Below are 23,107 nucleotides of genomic sequence, written 5' to 3' on the forward strand. Positions count from 1 at the left end.
AACTTGAATAATCTTTCCCAGAATCGTTCCTTCTAAAAGCCTTAAGCAGTTCCTCCAGAATCAATTATTTTTATGACATCCAATGGACTCAAATCCTCACATGCTGTTGAATTTCGACCAAATAAGTCACCAAAAATGACATTGACACCTTGAAAGTCAACAGTTGATTGATAAATCTTAGTCCGAAGGTCATCAGTTAAGGATGTGCAGTTATAGACTGACTCAATGTTTGATATGGTCAGCATGAATGTCAACAAGACGGCAAATGACATAAAAATGATCAAGGATATTAAAAAGTTTCGTTTAAAGTGTGACTTGATATGGACAGGATCAATAATGTCCTTACGGATCATTGGAATCTTGTGCTGCATGTCATGTGCTATTTGTTCCTTAGAATATTTGAATAAATCACTGTAATTGACTTCACATTCTTCCATTTTAAATGGTATAGCTGAATATTTAACCAGCATGTAGGAATAATGAGCAACAAGTTCACTATGCTGCATATCCAATGGATAATGATAGACCAAATTGATGAGTTCATCCTTATGACGATTAAAATGACAAATTTTTGATATTTTATCGAATAACTTCCTTGTGAACTTCTCGTGACTGTAGTAAGGACATCCATAGTTCCTGTACACAAGATGCATGGCAAGAAGGCAAAGGTCATGAGCTATTATGCCATAAACATCAATAATTCTGCTTGGAACATTCAGATCGGCAGCAGGGATGACAATTCTGTTGGTCGAGAACATCAAGTTCCTCTTATGCTGCTCATCAATCAGGTCCAAATATTCATCCAATTTACGGTCAAAATCATAAATAATTTTGAAATTTTTTGATGCTGCGACTGTTTGAAGGATCAATGATGTGAATGGATGGACTTGGTCTAAGTATGTGTAAGCCTGTTTGACTAGGCACAGCCTTTTACTAGCATTTGGCACGTCATGTCCAACAAAGGAATTAATTGACAAAATTAACAAATTTTTGGCATCTTTTGGGATGTGTTCCTGCATATAAATCTCATCAGGTCCAACAAACACATTGTTGACATCCAGAACCTCACAAATGTCAAATTTCCCATTGACCATGGCAATTCCAGCTGCTGATTTGTTCTGTATTGAATAAAAATGACGTAAATTTGGATATTTCCACAAAATATCCTCAATTTTATGGACATTTCCATCTAAAATTGATCCATGCAGTTCCAATGTCACATCCACAAACGCCTGTATCTCCTTACTAGCCAACCTAACCTCAAAATTCTTTGGAAAGTACGAATTTGCCAGCAGTAAATCCAATACAATGTCAAAATGTTGATTTGTCCATGCAAGATCCACAGCTGTACATCCATTGACGATCTCATTGACATTAAAACCTGATTTGAGGCAGAAATTGACAACATTTGAGTCACAACATTCAGCAGCGATCATCAACAAGTTAAATCCACTCAAATTATGCAGCATATGCAGGTTGACTTTTAAAATTGATGGAAATGTTGACAGAAAATTAGCGGATATACCGCAATGTCCATCGATTCTCAGCGACGATGACAAAAAATTAAGGACAAATTTTGAAATTTCTTTTGGACTTTGCAGCCACAACAAGTTTTGGTGCTGAACTTTCCAGTAAATTTGGACATTTTTGTTGTTGTAATTTTCAAAGAAAATGAGGAAAATTTTCTTGTTAAATTTTCCGATGAATTTTTGGATATCCAACGGATTTATGGATTCAAAGTCAGCAATGTCAATTTTGAGGATGAAACATGAAGCTTGTCGGTTGAAGAAACGAATAAATGATTTTTTGGTGAGGACATTGAGGATGTCTTGAAGATTTGAGCAGCTTTTGATGAAAATTCCATCAAAATTTGTCACTTGAACTGGATGTCCTTGAATTAAGTTGTAATCAATGTCAAATAATTGGAGCTTTATGTCATTTAAGCTGTTGTTGCTGTTCATCTCAAATGTCTGCATTTCTGAAATTATTTTATTAGAAAATTCTTATTGGCTTTTCATTCAATTAATGTGGAATTGCTCAGTCATGGAAGGTCGGTCGCTTAGTCATGTTCGCTCAATTTTGGACACTGAGCGTCTAGATCAATCGGTTTTGTTCGCCCAGTCTCGGATGCTGGATTTTGATCGGTAAGTCTCGTCGCTCAGTAGTGGATGCTCGGTTCCTCAGTTTCGAACGCTCGGTTTAGGACGTTCGGTCTCAGTCGCTCAGTCTCGAACGCTCGGTCTCAGTATCGATCGCTTAGTCATGTTCACTCATTCTTGGACACGGTGTCTCGGTCACAGTCTTGGTCGCTCGATTATGGTCGATCGGTTATGGTCGCTCGGTTTCAGTTTCGATCGCTCGGTCTTAATCGCTCGTTCTCGTTCGCTCAGTCTCAGATGCTCGATCTCAGTCACTCGTTTTTTATCACTCGGTCTCATTCCCTCTGTCAAGGTCGCTCGGTTTTGATTGTTGGTCTCGTTATTTGTTCTCGTCCGGTCTTGTTCTTGGTCATTTAGTCTCCATCGTTCGGTTTTGGTCGCTCAATCTTGGTTGCTTGGTATCGGGCGCTTGGTCTTGGTTGATTGGTCTCGATTCCGGTCGCTCAGTCGTTTAGTCTTGGATGCTCGGTCGTTTGATCTCGGTTTCGGATGCTCGGTCTCGTACGCTCCGTTTTGGTCGCTTAGTCATGTTCGCTTATTATTAGACGCTCTGTCTCTGTCGATAGGACAGATTTATCGCTCAGTCTTAGTCTCATTCGCCCAGTCATAGACGCTCGATCTCAGCCGCTCGGTCGTGTTCGTTCGGTCCCTGGCTCGGTCTGAAAGGCTCAGCCTCAGTCGCTCGGTCTTGGTCGCTTGGTATCGATCATTTAGTCTCGTTCGCTCTGTGTGGTTATGCTCGATGACTCAGTTTCAAAAACTCATCAAAACATAGAGCTAGTAGGAAACCCAAATGAACATGAGTCAAATGACAATCATACATACCATAACATTGATCCATTTTTGCTGAAAAAACATTTAAAATTGGTTGAATATTTGTGTTAAATTCAAAACAGATGTGAGTGAAGCTGCTTATGTGAATATAAAATTCTCACTGATAACTATTATTTGCATCCGCTCGGTCAAACAAGTCACAATAAACTGAATGTCAACATATAATAAAAATGTTAATAAAGGTCAGTTACTCAAAAAAATCAGATGATTATGTTTATTTACTGTTTTTGGACATGATACACATAAGAGTCAGTTACTGATTATTTTCTGATGTAATCAAAAAAGCATGGAATTTTAACCTCAAAATTTGGGAATTTTAACCTTAAAATTTGGAATTTTAACCTCAAAATTTAGAAATTTTAACCTCAAAATTTGAGAATTTTAACCTCAAAATTTGGGAGTTTTAACCTCAAAATTTGGGAATTTTAACCTCTAAATTTGAAAATTCTAACCTCAAAATTTGGGAATTTTAACCTAAAAATTTGGGAATTTTAACCTCAAAATTTGGGAATTCTAACCCCAAAATTTAGGAATTTTAACCTCAAAATTTGGGAGTTTTAACCTCAAAATTTGGGAATTATAACCTCAAAATTTGACAATTCTAACCACAAAATTTGGGAATTCTAACCTCAAAATTTGGGAATTTTAACCTCTAAATTTGAAAATTCTAACCTCAAAATTTGGGAATTTTAACCTAAAAATTTGGGAATTTTAACCTCAAAATTTGGGAATTCTAACCCCAAAATTTAGGAATTTTAACCTCAAAATTTGGGAGTTTTAACCTCAAAATTTGGGAGTTTTAACCTCAAAATTTGGGAATTCTAACCTCAAAATTTGGGAGTTTTAACCTCAAAATTTGGGAATTTTAACCTCTAAATTTGAAAATTCTAACCTCAAAATTTGGGAATTTTAACCTAAAAATTTGGGAATTTTAACCTCAAAATTTGGGAATTCTAACCCCAAAATTTAGGAATTTTAACCTCAAAATTTGGGAGTTTTAACCTCAAAATTTGGGAATTATAACCTCAAAATTTGACAATTCTAACCTCAAAATTTGGGAGTTTTAACCTCAAAATTTGGGAATTTTAACCTCTAAATTTGAAAATTCTAACCTCAAAATTTGGGAATTTTAACCTAAAAATTTGGGAATTTTAACCTCAAAATTTGGGAATTCTAACCCCAAAATTTAGGAATTTTAACCTCAAAATTTGGGAGTTTTAACCTCAAAATTTGGGAATTATAACCTCAAAATTTGACAATTCTAACCACAAAATTTGGGAATTCTAACCTCAAAATTTGGGAATTTTAACCTCAAAATTTGGGAATTTTAACCTCAAATTTGGGAATTTTAACCTAAAAAATGATTCAAAATCAGCCGTTACGGTGTCGTATGAGCTACCCCATCACCCTCCTCTCCATCCCCTAATCCATTCCTATCCCCAAATCTTTAACTTATTCATAGGTAAGGGAATCATTATTTTCATAGATCGGAGCTTAACAAAATCCTCTTTTGACAACAACTTCCTGGCAAATTCCTCTAAAATTTTAGATTTTTCATTTTTTTCAAATAAATTTTCAAGATTTGTCATGAAATATTCGTGAATTTCCTCATATTTAAAGTCATTGTGTGCTAAAAATTCATGAAAATTCCTTAAATTTGAAATATTTTTGACAATTGTGACGTCATAACTGTAATTTAAAGCCTTAGAAATAGCACTAAAGTTTGCACGGTGACTCCATAAAATTGACAGCAAAAATACCGACTGATTTTTACCCTTTTTTATTTTTTGTGCTGCTTCCGGACTGAAATTGTCGTCAACAACTCGACCCATTGCAATAATTTCATCAGAATTTAACGGATTTTTCAAATATTCGTGGAAATATGTCCGATTTTCATCAATTTTCCACAAAATATTGACAATTTTTGAGTCTTTTTTGAAGAATTTGGTCGCTAAATTGACCTTTTCAAGATCTGCATCTGCTGCAATTATTTCAAATAAATCTGAGTAATTTTGGCACATCAAATTTGAGAAAATTTTTGGAAATTCAGGTTCGACTTGATTTTGGTATGTCTCAATAAACCCTAGCATGTGCATAGCCACAATCTGATGAGGAACTTTGACGGAAAAAAACATAAAAAATAGAAATTCAAGTCTGTATTTTGCCTCATTTTCGTCAATTTTTACATCCTTTACATCCTTTACATCCCAAATGTTGTCAAAAAAATATTTGGCAATGAAAAAGTCTTGAAAAATTTTATCATCAAAAAATATTTCTTCCTCATTTTTATGGACAATCCCTAAATTTAAGATGCGATTGATGTTCCTGTAGATTGTGCTGTTGTAGATTTCTAGACTCTCAAAGTTCCTGTCATATTGACCGTCGATGAGATTAAATATCAGATTTTTAAAAATTGGTTTTAATGCAAAATATTGAAGGGTTTTTGTGACGTCATTTATGGATGATCCCTGAATATTTTTGACAATTCTTTCAAAATTTTCTTCATAAATTTCATATAAATTCAAATTATTTTCAAATTTTAACGACTTTTTTGAATTTAATTCAATGAAAATTTGGAAAATCTGAAGATTTCCATCAAAATTATCCAAAATTTCCACATAATCTGGTCGAATTTCCCCGATTTCCTTTCGAATTTTCCACCATTTTTCATAAATTATGGATGAATTCAGACATTTTGACCCCTCAACATCAATAAACTTGTCAATATAATTAATCTGATCATTTTTATCAAGTTTGACTAAATGATGAGCCTTAATATCCAATTTATATGTTACTGTGTCCTCAAGATAGGACCTAGTAGCAATCCACTGCTTATTATCCGTCAATTTTGACACAATTTCAATTAAATTCAACAAATTATCAATTTTCTTCATTCTAGCTATATCCAACACAATTTCATCAGTTCTACCTTCAATATTCAGACCCTCCTGACCCTTTAACCCCAACATCCCATCCATACCAACCCCATCAACTCCATCCCATAACAAAATTGAATCATTTGACATAAATTTCATCTTAAAAATTTCAATTTCAATTTTTGAGGTTAAATTTAAAATTTTTAATGCCAAAAAGTCAGCAAGTGTCGTTAAATTAGCTGGAATATCCTGTAGAACTTGAATGTGCTGCTTCAGATCGACATAAGACAGCCATTTTAATGGAAATTGTTGCTTCAACTTTGATGTCATGTGACGAAAATATGTCGACTTTCCAGTTCCACCTTTGCCGGACAGAAGTAAAAGTTTTATGGATGTAAGGCTGCTGAATGTGAGAATTTTTGTGGTTCCTGGGACTGTGCTGATGATGTTCCTATCGATGTAGAATTTAGACAGCATTTTGACACCTTTGTGGATCTGGAATTTAAATGAATTTGGGTTATTAAGCATGTATGCACAACATGGAGCATAAACAGGCATCAGTGGAGGTACAGACAGTTGCCTAAGAGGTATGCAATCAAGATCCTCAGTCACATGTGCCGATCATGCTGTTTCTCTTCCATATCCAGCTCATGTGCTTGGATACCAAGTTTGCATACCTTTTAGGCGACTATCTATGCCATACACAGCATAAAGGTACGGGGACAAGCAGGTATGAGCTCCCTTACATACCTTCAATAACGGTGGATCTACCTCTGCATCTTCAGACTTGTCTTTTCTTCCTATTTCTTTAGTTTTGTCCATTTTATAATTTTTATTGGCAGTTCCTCCAGAATCAATTATTTTCATGACATCCAGTGGACTCAAATGCTCACATGCTGATGAATTTCGACCAAATAAATCACCAAAAATGACATGAACACCTTGAAAGTCAACAGTTGATTCATAAATCTTAGTCCGAAGGTCATCAGTTAAGGATGTGCAGTTGTAGACTGACTCAATGTTTGATATGGTCAGCATGAATGTCAACAAGACACCAAAAACAATCAACATTGCTGTCAATATGTAAAATTTACATAATTTAACAGTCGATCCATGTTCTGGTGCTGATTGACTATCCATAATGTCACAAAGTCTATGCTGCATATCATTAGCCACAAGATTTTCACAAAATTTTGATAAATTTATAAAATTAACTTTAATTTGTTCCATTTTAAATGGTATAGCTGAATATTTAACCAGCATGTAGGCATAATGAGCAACAAGTTCACTATGCTGCATATCCAATGGATAATAATAGACCAAATTAATCATGTCATCATTATGTCGATGCTGCTGACAATAATTTGATATTTTTGTGACTAATTTCATCACTTTTTCGTCTTTATGACTGTAAGGCAGACAGCAATTGTCGTAGACTATATGCATAGCCATCAGACACAGATCATGTGCTAATGTTCCATAGACATCATATATCAAGTCAGAACTTAATAAATCAGCAGCTGGAATGTAAATTTCATTTGTTGATAAGAATTTGCTTCTTTTTACTTCCTCTGTGACTGGATCTAAGTACATGTCAAGGCTCTTATAGAAATCAAATATAATTTTGAAATTGGACGATGTAGCGACAGTTTGAAGGATCAATGACATGAATGGATGTACTTGATCTAAATACATAAATGCTTGCCTTAAATGTGACAATTTGTCATGTCCTGTACATGAATTATTTAATAAAATTTGTAGATAATTTTGATGCAAGACATTCAGTTGGATGTCCGCAGAGCTATGGACGTCAGTATGACCAACCCTAGAATCCATGCCTTGAATGACCTAAAATTAGAAGTAAAATTCAACATTTTTTTTATAAAATAAATTAATTAAAATTCATACTCATGTCTTATCGCTCTTATTACTGCCTGTTCACTTGCTCAACGTTGATAAACTGAGCACAAACGGAATCAATGTGTATGTGTGAGCAATAACAGTGATGGACATCGTGTATGTGTTGGGGACAGTGAAGGATGTTGGTCGCATGACACTTAGGGATGAGTCAGGGAGTGATCGGCTGTATTTGTATGGATATTGCGGCACTGCCGCGAAGTTTCTCAGCCTGGTCAAATTCCATACCTAATTATTGTGACCCATTCTAAACCAGTCATAGACTTGAGACTCGAGAAGGCTCATCCTGTTTCGAATCATACGTGGCACATAGCCTCACATTGTAGACTAAAAACATCAATGTCATCAATAAATATTCCACGGAAACCCGCGGGAAAATCCTGCAAATATCCGCAGATTCCCGCAGATTCCCGCAGAATCCCGAGGGTTTCCGCAGATTTTCGCAGATTCCCGCAGATTTTCGCAGATTTCCGCAGATTTCCGCCAATTTTTCCTGCAGATTCCCGCAAGAATCCCGCGGGTTTTTCATGCCGGTTTCCAGTTGTGTCGTTGACCAACACCCCTGAGTGCTGTCGTCTGACGCAACCTGAGTCATTAAACAGTCATTATCCATGACAAGCTTTAGCACAGCTCTGGATCTCAATGATCTGAATAGCTTGAATCCCTCAAACATGTATGCTGTATGGTGCAACTTTATCTGTTATTCCAGGATGCAGATATAGTTACAGTACTTCGTGCGAATCGCTTGAGATGGGCAGACCATATATACAGAAGGCCAAGTGACACCCCAGTCCTTAAGGTAACTACTTCAGCCTTTGTGGATGGAAAGAGATCGCGTGGAAGACCAAAGAATTCCTGGATTGCATGTGTTGATAAGGACGCTAGAGTCCTTAATATCCCGAACTGGCAGAAGGTTTCGAAGGATAGAGGAGGCAATGGGCCCTCGTGAGCCCCAGCCAAGGAAGTAAGTAAGTAAGTATGGTGCAAGTTAGGGACGCATCAATAAAATTTGGTATTTGTGGTTAAAGCCTCCTTTTTGGGCTAAAATGCTTCAATTTACTAGTTTTTTTAACAAAATTTCATGCCCGACCTCCTCTCATGTTCATTAGGTTCCTACCCATTATGCTCGGGATATTCCTCATTAGTCACGTTCTCGGTCTCAATCTCGAGAATTGGCCGAAGCCTTAATCTCCCATCCACTCCACATTCCTCTCCTAAAAGCAATCAATAACCAAACAGGTATCTGTTAGAACATCATCAAGTCTTATCCACTAACTGATGTCAGCAGCGTCCAAAGCAATGACATTGGGCTACTCAGAACTGCCGTGGGACGTCACAATCGTCGAGATGTATTATAAATAAAATTTGAGATTAAAATTGTTTTGATGCCCAAAATGTATTAAATAAGCTTGAATCATCCAACAGCAACAGCATCAAAATCCTTATCAATTGTGAAATTCCCGCTGGATTTTCCACACATTGAGTTATGTCTTAAATTTGATTCATCAACAGCTGTAATACTTTTAGAAATTGGTCGCGTGTGTTTTTGTGAAATAATTTTATATAAAAGCAGTTCCTGTGCTGTTGTGGCTTCACATTCAAATCATCTGTCTTAAGTTGAGGATCATTCTGAAGAAGCTGTGAGCTGTGCCTTGATTTGGTCAACAATTTCAATTTATATCCTGCATTTGGGGACTTTGTGTTGGACATAAAATTGTGAAAATGTTCAAAATAATTATGTGAGTTAAATTTGTTAATCTAGTTCAGCTTTATTGATGCTTAATTGTCTATTTTTAACTTATTCGACTAGATTGCTGCTGTGCATGACTTTGGCACTTCCTGGATCATCACAATCAGCATCGATTGATTGTAAATTTGTATCAGGTGAATGGAACTCATTAGGGACAATTTATTATTGCGAAGTTCAAAATTCACTCACAATAACTTCATCTGATGCAGCACAAATCGACTCGGTGACTGGCACACATCTGGCTGGCTATAATAATGACAATGTTGAGGGTTTTTATATTCATAGAAAAGGAGAAATTCATTTTTTCCTACGTGGCTTGGACAAAATCTTCAAAAATCTTAAAGGAATTGAAATTTGCAACACTGGACTAAAGGAAATTCATCAAAGTGACTTGAAATATTTCCCAAATTTGAAGAATTTTGCTGTGTATGGAAATAATTTAGAAATATTGGAAAAAGATTTGTTCGAGTTTAATCCTGATTTAGATTACATTGTTTTAAATTCCAACAAAATTTCGCACATTGATCCAAATGTGTTTGACAAGCTGACTAAACTGGAGACTTTGACCCTTTACTCAAACGTATGTATTAACATATATGCTGACAACAATCCAACAGCTGTTCAAAATGTCATCAAAGCAGCAAAAAACCAATGCACAACTTCAGATTATTCAAATTTAGAGCAAAAAGTCAAAAACCTCGAAGCTGAATCTTCAGCATTAAGTTCAGAACAACTCAAGGAAAAACTGGAAAAATTGGAAAATTTAGTGAAAAATTCAAAATTTTCAAATACGTTTCATAGCAAACTTCAAGGCTTAAAAGCTGGTCAAGCCAAAAAGGCACAAGAAGAAGCCACAACAGCCACAGCCACAACGACACCAACAACAACAACAACAACACAAGCAGCAACAACAGAAAGCTCAAAATTCGAGACATGTGCAGCACTAGAGTCCAAAGTTGACAAAATGACAGAAAATTTGACAGATTTGATGATCCTTGCTACAAATGGAACCGACACTCAGCAATGTGCAGCACTTATCAACGAAAATTTCACAAAAATGAGTCAAAATATCGCAAAAATTGATGAGAAATTGAGTGGAACTGCTGTACAGGTGATCAACAGCCAATTCGATGCACTAAAAGATGACTTAAGGAACCGCAATGAAGACATGGACACAAAATTGGAAATTCTTGATGAAAATGTTCAAAATACCAAAACAGCAATGCTCAGAGAGATCCAAAACATTAAAAATGCAGCCACGATTGATCATGCTGGACTTTTATCATCATTAAGATTCAGAACTGACAAGATTGAGAAGGCAATCAAGGAACAAGACCGGAAATTTGTTGACCAAGTCCGTAAAATTGATGAAAAATTGTCAAAAATTATGAAGGCTCTTAACATTCATGAATAAAGTCATATTTTTTAAATTTTAAAAATAAAACATAATTTGTTTAAAATTATGAAAAGGTGGGATTTAAGAATAGGTGAATACATAACGTATTGAGGACAGAAGAGACCGAAGACGACCGAAGACGACCGAAGAGACCAAAGAGAACGAAGACGACCAAGACGACCGAAGAGACCGAAGACGACCGAAGACGACCGAAGAGACCGAAGAGATCGAAAAGACCGAAGATGACCGAAGAGACCGAAGAGATCGAAAAGACCGAAGATGACCGAAGAGACCGAAGAGACCGAAGAGACCGAAGACGACCGAAGATGACCGAAGAGACCGAAGACGACCGAAGAGACCGAAGATGACCAAAAGAGACCGAAGACGACTGAAGACAACCGAAGAGACCAAAGAGACCGAAGACGACCGAAGACGACCAAAGAGACCAAAGAGATCGAAGGGACCAAAAGAGGCCGAAGACGACCGAAGAGACCGAAGAGACCAAAGAGACCGAAGAGACCGAAGATGACCGAAGACGACCGAAGAGACCAAGGAGACCGAAGAGACCGAAGAGACCGAAGACGACCGAAGAGACCAAAGAGACCGAAGACGATCGAAGAGACCGAAGACGACCGAAGAGAACGAAGAGACCGAAGACGACCGAAGAGACCGAAGACGATCGAAGAGACCGAAGACGACCGAAGAGACCGAAGACGACCGAAGAGACCGAAGACGACCGAAGAGACCGAAGACGACCGAAGAGACCGAAGACGACCGAAGAGAACGAAGACGACCGAAGACGACCGAAGACAACCGAAGAGACCGAAGATGACCGAAGACGATCGAAGAGACCGAAGATGACCGAAGACGATCGAAGAGACCGAAGACGACCGAAGAGACCGAAGAAACCAAAGAGACCGAAGACGACCAAGACGACCGAAGAGACCGAAGACGACCGAAGATGACCGAAGAGACCGAAGATGACCGAAGAGACCGAAGACGACCGAAGCGACCGAAGAGACCGAAGAGACCGAAGAGACCGAAGGGACCAAAAGAGGCCGAAGATGACCGAATAAACCTGAAGAGACCGAAGAGAAAATTCTGAAAATTCGTCACTTTTAACATCAATAATTTTTATTCCTTTATTAAATGTCATGCCTTAAATAAATACAAAACTACAACTAATCCTATCATAGCACAAACACCAAAAAGTGTTGAAATTTGAATTAATTTATTACGTTTCATCATTTCCTTTGATGTATAATTCTCAATCATTGTCAGCGATCGTTCCATTTCAGCTGCCGTTTTGAGCTCAAACATGTCAAAAAGTTGTTTAAAATTTTCACGACATTCATTGAGTTTATCAGGTTGATCATTATAGACGACAATCAATTGTGGAACACGTGCAATTAATTCAGCATGTTGAAAATTTCTAACACAATCAAAAACTTCCTTAATCAGTTCCTCCTTATCGGAATTATTCTTACAAATTGCTAATATTCTATCAAAATTTAGAATTACTTGACTACTATGCTGATAATAAGGTCTTGCATAGCTATCATATGTTAATACCATTGCATAATGACACAACTCATGTGCTAATATACCAAGTCCACGATGTCTTACATATGGATCGAGTAATTCCTTAACACATGCTGTAATTGTTGTTGATAAATAAAAATTTCCACGATCAACAATTGGATCAATGAGCTGGGATGAATCACGATTAAAGTCAAAGACAACTCTAAAGTTTCTTGAGGCTGCAACAACCTGAAGAATTGTTTTGATGAACGGAATTAGACTTAATGATTCGTATGCTGATTTGGTTACTTCTCTGGCACGTTCACGGTTGATTAATGTTGAGGTGAATGTTGAGTGCTTTAAGAGAATCTTGATGTGATCATGGTCTAAAATGGAAGTACATTTCATCAGCTTAGAACACTCGAAATTGATCCCAAACAGTCCACTGACCCACGCACATCACCCGACATGCTCAGAACAGTCAAAATAAACCCAAAACAGTCCACTGACCCACGCACATCACCCGACATGCTCAGAACAGTCAAAATAAACCCCAAACAGTCCACTGACCCACGCACATCACCCGACATGCTCAGAACAGTCAAAACAAACCCTAAACAGTCCAATGACCCACGCACATCATCCGACATGCTCAGAACAGTCAATACAAACCCCAAACAGTCCACTGACCCACGCACATCACCCGACATGATCAGAACAGTCAAAATAAACCCCAAACAGTCCACTGACCCACGCACATCACCCGACATGCTCAGAACAGTCAAAATAAACCCAAAACAGTCCACTGACCCACGCACATCACCCGACATGCTCAGAACAGTCAAAATAAACCCCAAACAGTCCACTGACCCACGCACATCACCCGACATGCTCAGAACAGTCAAAACAAACCCTAAACAGTCCAATGACCCACGCACATCATCCGACATGCTCAGAACAGTCAATACAAACCCCAAACAGTCCACTGACCCACGCACATCACCCGACATGATCAGAACAGTCAAAATAAACCCCAAACAGTCCATTGACCCACACATAACATCCAACACGTGCTCATAAATCACAACAAACTATTTATATACCATTGACCGCCTCTAAATCCATCCTTTGTTGATCAATTTGTGTATTATTCAAGATATAAATTAGTTGTTTACTTTTATAGAATGTTTATATGTGAGTCTGATCAATCTCACTGACTACACACAGTACTATGTCAACTGATATGCTCGACAGATTGTGATAAACTAATGAAAGTCATTCTCAGCTTCCTGATGAATAAATTTTGATTGACATTATTTGCTGTAAAGCTATAGCATGAGAGAAATTTCATTTAAATGTGCATTTGAGTCTCTCTGAGATGATTGGGAAGCACATGCTGTTGATTGCGTCATAGTGAAATGAGAGGGAATTCCGAGCATACGCCCCGGGTTAGGGATGGATTGGGTATCTGAATACGCCCCGGGTTAGGGATGGATTGGGTATCTGAATACGCCCCGGTTAGGGATGGATTGGGTGTCTGAATATGCCCCGGTTAGGGATGGATTGGGTATCTGAATACGCCCCGGTTAGGGATGGATTGGGTATCTGAATACGCCCCGGGTTAGGGATGGATTGGGTATCTGAATACGCCCCGGTTAGGGATGGATTGGGTGTCTGAATATGCCCCGGTTAGGGATGGATTGGGTATCTGAATATGCCCCGAGTTAGGAATGGATTGGGTATCTGAATACGTCCTGGAGGAGGATGGTGACTACCTAATTACACCTTGTTGGAGAATAGGTTGACTACCTAAATATGACCCACGAGGAAATGGATTAGGTACCTAAATATAATCCACAGAATCAAGACTTAAAGTTTCCTCAAAAATTGCAATTTAAGTCGAAAACTTTAAAAAATCTCAGAAATCAATGAAAATTCAGTTGAAAAACTTTTCATAGATTGCCATGAAATTTCAATTTTCACACAAATTGTCAATTTTCCTCAATTTCAAGACATTTTCATCAGTTCCGCAATCATAATAACATAAATTCATTAAATCCAGTGTAATAATCTCTAAACAGTTCATAACGGTCAATATAAATTTAAATTTCCATCATAGCAATCACCCCTTAACATCCACAAAGTGTCCATATAGTCAATCAACTCCAGCGGCACACAGACCATTTGAGTAGCAAAGAAGACTGGCAAAACAAAAGGCTAAAAAAAAACAAATATTTTAATATTATTTAGTGATTTTTAAGATTTTGAAGTAATCAGTGAGACAATATTAAGGAACCTTAATAACATTAGGATATATCTCGAATGGCCAATACAAATTCAATGAAGCAAATTGCGTTGACTTGCTCTGGGTGAGTTTTTATGAATTTTTATGGACCAAAATATTATTAATTATATTAAAATCCACAGCCATACACGTCCCGTGACCCATTTAGACTTTAGTGACATCACAGAAAGTGGAAATAGTTTCCTGATTTCAGCCTGTAAAGGTATACCTGATTATTTATTTTATTTTATTTTGTGGAACTTTCGCCGTCAAGGCTGATTGAATTTTTAGTTCCGTAATTTTTTTTTGCATCCTTGAGATCAAGATTAATATTTATTTTTTCTCGTATGTACGACTCATTGACTGTACAGGCAACAACAACAACTTCTCCTTTTCTCCAACTTGCACTGTCATGAATTATTCATGAGACTGTCTTAGAATTGTTGTTGTTGTTGCTTAAAACCTGGAAGTGAAATAAATTTTAATGTGTCTTTTTTGTGCAATTCTTTGTGCTGTATTTTTTAGATGGAAAGCCAATGCTACGTCTCGGTGATACTGGTGATTGGGTTGGAACATTTGAGGGACATAAAGGTAATTAAAATGGAATTTTTATTTTTTTGTTGTGGACAGATTAATGAGGAATGATAGTTTTGTAAACAAGTGAAGTGTCTATGTGGATTATATGCAGGAACTATTGATCAATAATGTGATTTTATCAGATGTGGTTAATCTGTGTGTTGCGTGTTGTGACATGATGGTTGTTAACCTGCGTACGGTGAATCAGCGGTGGTTAACATGAGTGCTGCGATACTGTGATGGTCAACCTTTGTTGTACGACACATAGGAATGCATAGTCAATGCATATTCAATGCAACGCAGTGATGGTCAACCTTAATACCGCGACATAATAGTACTCAACCTTTGTGTCGTCACGCAGTGTTGGTTAACCAATGTGGCACGACACAGTAGTGGTTAAACCAGGTTAAACTATGTTTCACGACACAGTGATGGTTAACCAATGTGGCACGACACATTGATTATCACCTATGTGACGTCAGGCAGTGCTCGTTAACCAGTGTGACACGACATAGTCGTGGTTAAACTATGTCGCACGACCCAATGATGGATAACCTATGTGACACGACACAGTGTTGGACAACCTATGTGGTACAACACAGTGGTGGTCAACAATTGTGCCGCAACACAGGAATGAATAGTCAATCTTCGTGTCGCAACACAGTGGTGAACAACCTGAGTTCCGTGACATAATGGTCATCAACCTGTGTGTCGTCAAACGGTGGTGGTCAACCTAAGTGCTGTGACACAATAGTGCTCAATCTGTGCGTGCCGTGAAGCATTGTGGTCAACCTGTGTGTCGCCACATAAAGGTGGATAACCAGTGCATCGCGGCACAGTATTTGTCAATTTATGTGACAAGACACAATGTAGCATGATACAATGTCTTTAGCCTGCGTGCCGCGACACAAATATGCTCAACCTGCGTGCCGCGACACAAATATGCTCAACCTGCGTGCCGCGACACAATAGCAACATAATATATCGATAACCCAGATTTTGTCAATCTGTGTGCACGACACAGTGGTGGTCAACCTGAGTGCCCAAAAAAAAAAAACAGGTTGAGCATCACTGATTTGTATATTGATCGACTACTTCGAATGAAACTGGACGAGATTAGCTTATTATTATGTATAAATTGACATTTGTGGAACTTGTCTTGATTTGTCAAGTTGATGACTAGATGTCGGAATTGACATGCTTCATTTAGATGTGCTTTGTGTTGTGCAAGGTGAACTTTATATCCGGTGGACAGACAATGAGGAAGATAATGTCCAGATTTGGTATACATTCTCTGTATTACAGTGAGGCTCAGATATGTATGGTCATGTCCTCCAACATACATAGTGGAACCGTGAACCAGAGTGACTCTAACATATATCCGAAGAGTCAATCCAGTCCAAAACCACATTTTTAGAGTCATGTATCTGCCGGGAGTAAGATGCAGTCTTAGACATCGAGACGCAGCTTATCTCGACCCCTAGACTTATGTCTAGACTTACAATACAATACCGGCAATTTGAGAATATCTAATCCACACCTACACATCCACTTTTTGTATTGGCAGTATTGAAGGTCATGTCTTTAAATGCTTAAACATATGACTCAGTAAACAAGCTCAAGACAAGCCTGTTGTTATGCTTTTGGTTAGTAACATGTGGATGAATACACTAATCTAATCTGATTTTAGTCTAAAGCCAGGATTCTCACTAAGGGCAGTAGGAGGTTTGCAATCTTCATTATGATTATAACAACAGGCTACGATTAATAAACCATATGTCATAGTTGCACATTCGTCAAGCATATAAGTAGACATACGGTCTAACCGTGGGTCTCCTACTCCCATCTATCTTTTTGACTAATGGCAGCGTGATGGCTAATTTTTCTGGTTTGGTATCGTTTAACTATACTGGGTGCATTGGACCATTATTCCAGTCGTGTGGTTATATTCAGCGTTGGAAAATGGTTGTCTATAGTCACCTTGGGACCATTGCCGATGGGGGTCTGCCTCCGGGGACAACGTCTGCACCAGAGACAATGATCGCCGATAGGAGCCTGCGTTGTGAACAACGGCCGGCGTTTCGGCAGTAGCTCTTACTGACAAGTTTACTCTGGCCACACCATACTAATCTAATTCTGTTCCAATCAGGCTAGATCATAGCTTGTTCCTCTTTATATCAATCAAAATAAACCATGAAGGAGACATCCACTAAATATGTAACAATCTAAGAAAAAAGAGATAATGAGAGGCGCTCAGAGTTGACAGGACTTTGGGACACCGAGTATCAAAAGTCCATAAAAACGCCTTCACTATGGAGTAACGGACTTTACGGAAGTGACATTAAATAGACTTCTGCCAACTCTGAGGGCACTTGTTCAAGATTTTGTAACAGAAGGGGTCCAAAAAGTTGATTTTTTGCGTTCCGTAACTAGTCAACGACCCCAAAAAACAACATCTTTAATATACCCATATAGAGCCATACCTTAACATAACAGTTACAACGTCTGTCAATTAAAAATAATTTTTATTTTCTAGAACTTTCTTAAGTGCATTAAATCACGTTTATCGTGACTTAGTCTCATTAGCATTTTTTAATGCAACAAGCTGATTGCGGAAGCTTTTTTGTTCTGTTCTGTTCTCATACTTCCTGTTTACAAATTATCATCTTATTAATTCATCAGTTGAAAGTTTAATTTAATTTTTTTTTTTTAATTTTATTTTTAGGCGCTGTCTTTGGTGTTGGGTTGAATCGAAAGGCAACATTAGCTGCATCTGGTGCTGCTGATTTTTCGGGTAAGAATGACCTTTTGGAGTCTCTTTTGCTAGTTCCAATCTCCTTTTCATAGTTAGTTCCAGTTCCCTCTTCATAGTTAGTTTCAATCCCCTCTTAATAGTTAGTTTCAATCCTCTCTTCATTGTTAGTTCCAGTCCTCTCTTCATAGTTAGTTCCAGTCCCCTCTTCATAGTTAGTTTCAGTTCCCTCTTCATAGTTAGTCACAGTCCCCTCTTCATAGTTAGTTCCAGTCCCCTCTTCATAGTTAGTCAAAAGTCCCTCTTCATAGTAAGTTCCAGCCCTTCATTCATAACTAGTCACATGCCCCTTTTCATAGTTAGTTCCAGTCCCCTCTTCATAATTAATTTCAGTTCCCTCTTTATAGTTAGTCACAGTCCCCTCTTCATAGTTAGTCACAGTCCCCTCTTCGTAGTTAGTTCCAGTCCCCTCTTCATAATTAGTTTCAGTCCCCTCTTCATAGTTAGTCACAGTCCCTTCTTTATAGTTAGTTCCAGCCCCCACTTCAACGTTAGTTCCAGTCCTCTCTTTATAGTTAGTCACAGTCCCCTCTTAATAGTTATTTTCAGTCCCCTCTTGAAATTTATCTCCAGTCCCTTCATCATAGCTAGTCACAGTCCCCCCTTTATCAAGTTATACCTTCAATTAATCATCAACTCTAACTAATTTTAGCCAAACTCTGGGACGCCATATCAGGCGAAGAAAAGTGCAACTATCAACATAATCATACAGTTAAATCGGTGGCATTTGACGAAGACAGTACACATCTATTGACCGGAAACAATGAGAAACTCATAAGAGTCTTTGATCTTAATCAACCATCAACAAATCCAGCTGTTGAAATTTATGCAGGACATTCTGGTGCTATAAAGCGCGCTCTCTTTTGTCGTAATGATAAATGCATTATAAGTTGTGCTGAAGATAAGGCAATACGCATATGGGATCGATCAAGTGGACAAGAGATTCATCATATAGACTTTCCATGTAATCCAAGTAATATTGAGATTTCAAGAGATGGCAGTATTTTGACTATAGCAAATGGAATGAATGTTACATTTTATGAAGCAAATTCATGGAATAAGATTAAAGAGATTGCAGTTCCATCGAAATTGGCTGATGCCAGTCTACATCCTGATAAATTGGGTAAGTTTAAATAAATGGTGTTCATTTGATTTCTTTTTGGTACTCGACGTGGTATTGTGATCTAAACTATAATATCTTAGCCTACTTTACACTGGATACACTGTCTAGGACATCTTACCATACTCTATAGTGGATACCTTACCTTAATATACATTTCATACCCTATCCTTCTTTATCTTGAATACTCCACTTCCTCTACTATGGATGTCTTGCCCTACTCTACCCATCATACATTATCCTACTCTTAAAAGATAACCTACTCGACTCTACCTTCCTCTTCTATGGATACCTTATCCTACCCTACCCTGGATACTCTACCCTATTCTACTCTAACCAATATACCTTACCCTATTCTACCCTAGGTAGGTAGGTAGAGCTATCCATGGGTACACCATCCACTTCCAGGTTATCACTCCCAACTATGCTGATTGGATGGTGCATTTGGACATCTTAGGAGATATTTATGGTTATCATAGGGTGACCCACCTATTGTCCATCGTGTATTCTAGGGTGACCCACTTGTTATCCTTTGGGTATTCTAGGGTGACCCTCTTATACTCCTCCGAATACTCTTGGGTGACCTTCCTTACCTCCTTCGGATATTCTTGGGTCAGCCTCCTATCCTTTTTTGTTAATAATTTTGTATACACTTTAAGTCTTACTACCTGTGTATTCTTGTGTATTCCTCTGTGTATTCTTGAGTGGGTCATCTAACCTAATCCATGTATTCTAAGGTGACCAACCTATTGTTCATCGGGTGTCTTAGGACTACCCAACTTACTCTATCGTAGCCTATTCTTTGTTACCCAACGTTACTCTTCGTTATCCTACGTTACTCTACGTTACTCTACGTTACCCTATAATATTCTAGATACACATAGGAACATCCTAGAATTAAATAGGAGTATCTTGTATAGCCATACCTTCCCCGGGTAGGGTAAGCCATCCTAGGTAATTTAAGAAACCGGGTCTTAATATAACCATACCCCTGGAACATCACAGTGGTACACCTTACATAGCTTAATGATACCCTTGTGTCGAACCAATGCCAGTATCATTAAAATTGACCCCAGATTAGTAGGCAGGGTCATTCCCCTGGGCATTCTGAATCTGTAAAGAACATTTAAATTTAAATCACATTTTTTCTATTTTTTTTTTTAGTATTTGTTTGCGGCGGTGAAGACTTTAAAATTTATAAATTTGATTACATGACCGGCAACGAGATTCAATCATTCAAAGGGTAAGTTCCTGTCAATCTTACAATAACCTAACCTTAATTGACAATATTTTTAATCATTTTTAGACATTTTGGACCAGTTCATTGCATTTCATTCTCACCAGATGGTGAACTATATGCTAGTGGATCTGAGGATGGTACATTGAGGTTGTGGCAAACGACAGTTGGAAAGACTTATGGTTTATGGAAGTGCATTAATGGCCCGGAAGGTGAAGTGACTATGAATAATTCATCACCAAGGGAAGTGACTGCAAATTAATTCGAGAATCTATACTAAAAAATTCAAATAAAAAAGAAACGCTGATTATCTGATAAAGAGAATATCGGAAAATGATAATAAATTGTAATTATTAATTTATGAATAAAAAATTATGATTTTTTTAAACTTTTTTGAATTTTTTATAAATAAAATAAAAAAAGTTTTTTAAAATTCATTTTCTTTTTCAAATAACTCATTAATTGTAAATTACTTACTTATTTTTATCCTTCCTAACTCACATCTAACCTCAACCTAACCTCAACCTAACCTCAACCTAACCTCAACCTAACCTCAACCAAAACTCAATCTTACCTCAACTTAACCTCAACCTAACCTCAACCTAACCTCAACTTAACCTACACCTAACCTACACCTAACCTACACCTAACCTACACCTAACCTACACCTAACCTACACCTAACCTACACCTAACCTACACCTAACCTACACCTAACCTACACCTAACCTACACCTAACCTACACCTAACCTACACCTAACCTACACCTAACCTACACCTAACCTACACCTAACCTACACCTAACCTACACCTAACCTACAACTAACCTACACCTAACCTACACCTAACCTACACCTAACCTACACCTAACCTACACCTAACCTACACCTAACCTACACCTAACCTACACCTAACCTACACCTAACCTACACCTAACCTACACCTAACCTACACCTAACCTACACCTAACCTACACCTAACCTACACCTAACCTACACCTAACCTACACCTAACCTACACCTAACCTACACCTAACCTACACCTAACCTACACCTAACCTACACCTAACCTACACCTAACCTACACCTAACCTACACCTAACCTACACCTAACCTACACCTAACCTACACCTAACCTACACCTAACCTACACCTAACCTACACCTAACCTACACCTAACCTACACCTAACCTACACCTAACCTACACCTAATCTACACCTAACCTACACCTAACCTACACCTAACCTACACCTAACCTTAACCTAACCTCAACCTAACCTCAATCTAACCTCAACCTAACCTCAACCTAACCTCAACCTAACCTCAACCTAACCTATTCCAGCATGTTTAACTCTGGTTGATTGACTTTTGACTCCCAATCAAGTCGTCTCTATCAACAGCTCAGCATATCCTCATTGTTTTATCCAAGACACAGCACATTTGATCATAAATTGTAATTCAAATTTTTAAAAACCGTTAAAGTAAATTGTGCATTTTTGTGAATATCTAAAATTTGATAAAATGTACCTGAAAATTCTGAAATAAAAAAAAAAGGTTCAAAATTTAATAAAAATTCAATTTTTTTTTTATAATCTTTAACCAAATGACTTTATTGTTCTTATTTTATAATTTTTTTTTTACATAACTACAATAACCAAAACATTTAAAGCAAGCTTGTAGCTAAGCATAATTCATGTTCGACTATATGGTCTAGAGCTTACTAAAATTAAGTTTTCAACTGTCTTACTAGGGGTCTTGGGGTAAATAATTAATAAATCATACAATTCGCTTTTGGATTTACAAATTTTATAGTTTAGTGTCAGAATGTTAGAATTCGTTTACGGATTTTAGAATGGGTAGATGATGATCAAGGGGTGTATCCAGGTGTACCCAGGAGGAGGAAAGGTAGGATGAAGCGCCCCTCTGTCCCTCTGTCCCTCTGTCCCTCTGTCCCTCTGTCCCTCTGTCCCTCTGTCCCTCTGTCCCTCTGTCCCTCTGTCCCTCTGTCCCTCTGTCCATCTGTCCCTCTGTCCCTCTGTCCATCTGTCCCTCTGTCCCTCTGTCCCTCTGTCCCTCTGTCCCTCTGTCCCTCTGTCCCTCTGTCCATCTGTCCCTCTGTCCCTCTGTCCCTCTGTCCCTCTGTCCCTCTGTCCATCTGTCCCTCTGTCCCTCTGTCCCTCTGTCCCTCTGTCCCTCTGTCCCTCTGTCCCTCTGTCCCTCTGTCCCTCTGTCCCTCTGTCCCTCTGTCCCTCTGTCCCTCTGTCCCTCTGTCCCTCTGTCCCTCTGTCCCTCTGTCCCTCTGTCCCTCTGTCCCTCTGTCCCTCTGTCCCTCTGTCCCTCTGTCCCTCTGTCCCTCTGTCCCTCTGTCCCTCTGTCCCTCTGTCCCTCTGTCCCTCTGTCCCTCTGTCCCTCTGTCCATCTGTCCCTCTGTCCCTCTGTCCCTCTGTCCCTCTGTCCCTCTGTCCCTCTGTCCCTCTGTCCCTCTGTCCCTCTGTCCCTCTGTCCCTCTGTCCCTCTGTCCCTCTGTCCCTCTGTCCCTCTGTCCCTCTGTCCCTCTGTCCCTCTGTCCCTCTGTCCCTCTGTCCATCTGTCCCTCTGTCCCTCTGTCCCTCTGTCCCTCTGTCC

The 23,107-nt window shown here is 38.4% G+C and overlaps 5 protein-coding genes across 5 annotated transcripts; 2 read left to right on the plus strand and 3 right to left on the minus strand.

Moving 5' to 3' along the window:
• Positions 1-41: 41 nt before the first annotated feature.
• Positions 42-3,122, minus strand: LOC139087987 (uncharacterized). The gene is made up of 2 exons (XM_070636973.1): positions 2,985-3,122; positions 42-1,978 (listed from the first exon to the last, which is right to left on the minus strand). Exons 1-2 carry the CDS (start codon positions 2,998-3,000, stop codon positions 42-44), a joined length of 1,953 nt encoding a protein of 650 aa, XP_070493074.1. The 5' UTR covers positions 3,001-3,122.
• Positions 3,123-3,277: 155 nt separating this feature from the next.
• On the minus strand, positions 3,278-7,711 carry LOC139087983 (uncharacterized). Its single transcript, XM_070636968.1, has 2 exons — positions 6,620-7,711; positions 3,278-6,364 (listed from the first exon to the last, which is right to left on the minus strand). The coding sequence occupies exons 1-2, from the start codon at positions 7,703-7,705 to the stop codon at positions 4,427-4,429; spliced, it is 3,024 nt and encodes a 1,007-aa protein (XP_070493069.1). The 5' UTR covers positions 7,706-7,711; the 3' UTR covers positions 3,278-4,426.
• A 1,655-nt stretch (positions 7,712-9,366) lies between these two features.
• LOC139087988 (uncharacterized) lies at positions 9,367-10,950 on the plus strand. The gene is made up of 2 exons (XM_070636974.1): positions 9,367-9,525; positions 9,597-10,950. Exons 1-2 carry the CDS (start codon positions 9,509-9,511, stop codon positions 10,948-10,950), a joined length of 1,371 nt encoding a protein of 456 aa, XP_070493075.1. The 5' UTR covers positions 9,367-9,508.
• A 1,134-nt stretch (positions 10,951-12,084) lies between these two features.
• LOC139087989 (uncharacterized) lies at positions 12,085-13,871 on the minus strand. Its single transcript, XM_070636975.1, has 2 exons — positions 13,557-13,871; positions 12,085-12,839 (listed from the first exon to the last, which is right to left on the minus strand). Exons 1-2 carry the CDS (start codon positions 13,576-13,578, stop codon positions 12,085-12,087), a joined length of 777 nt encoding a protein of 258 aa, XP_070493076.1. The 5' UTR covers positions 13,579-13,871.
• Positions 13,872-14,461: 590 nt separating this feature from the next.
• LOC139087977 (serine-threonine kinase receptor-associated protein-like) lies at positions 14,462-20,874 on the plus strand. The gene is made up of 7 exons (XM_070636955.1): positions 14,462-14,822; positions 14,881-14,960; positions 15,263-15,328; positions 18,039-18,107; positions 18,778-19,248; positions 20,410-20,488; positions 20,552-20,874. The coding sequence occupies exons 1-7, from the start codon at positions 14,776-14,778 to the stop codon at positions 20,742-20,744; spliced, it is 1,005 nt and encodes a 334-aa protein (XP_070493056.1). The 5' UTR covers positions 14,462-14,775; the 3' UTR covers positions 20,745-20,874.
• The last annotated feature ends 2,233 nt before the right edge of the window (positions 20,875-23,107 follow it).

Source organism: Chironomus tepperi, unplaced genomic scaffold, assembly GCF_022539635.2.
Source record: "Chironomus tepperi strain 1889 unplaced genomic scaffold, CSIRO-AGI_Ctep_v1 contig_158, whole genome shotgun sequence".
Taxonomy (NCBI): Eukaryota; Metazoa; Arthropoda; class Insecta; order Diptera; family Chironomidae; genus Chironomus; species Chironomus tepperi.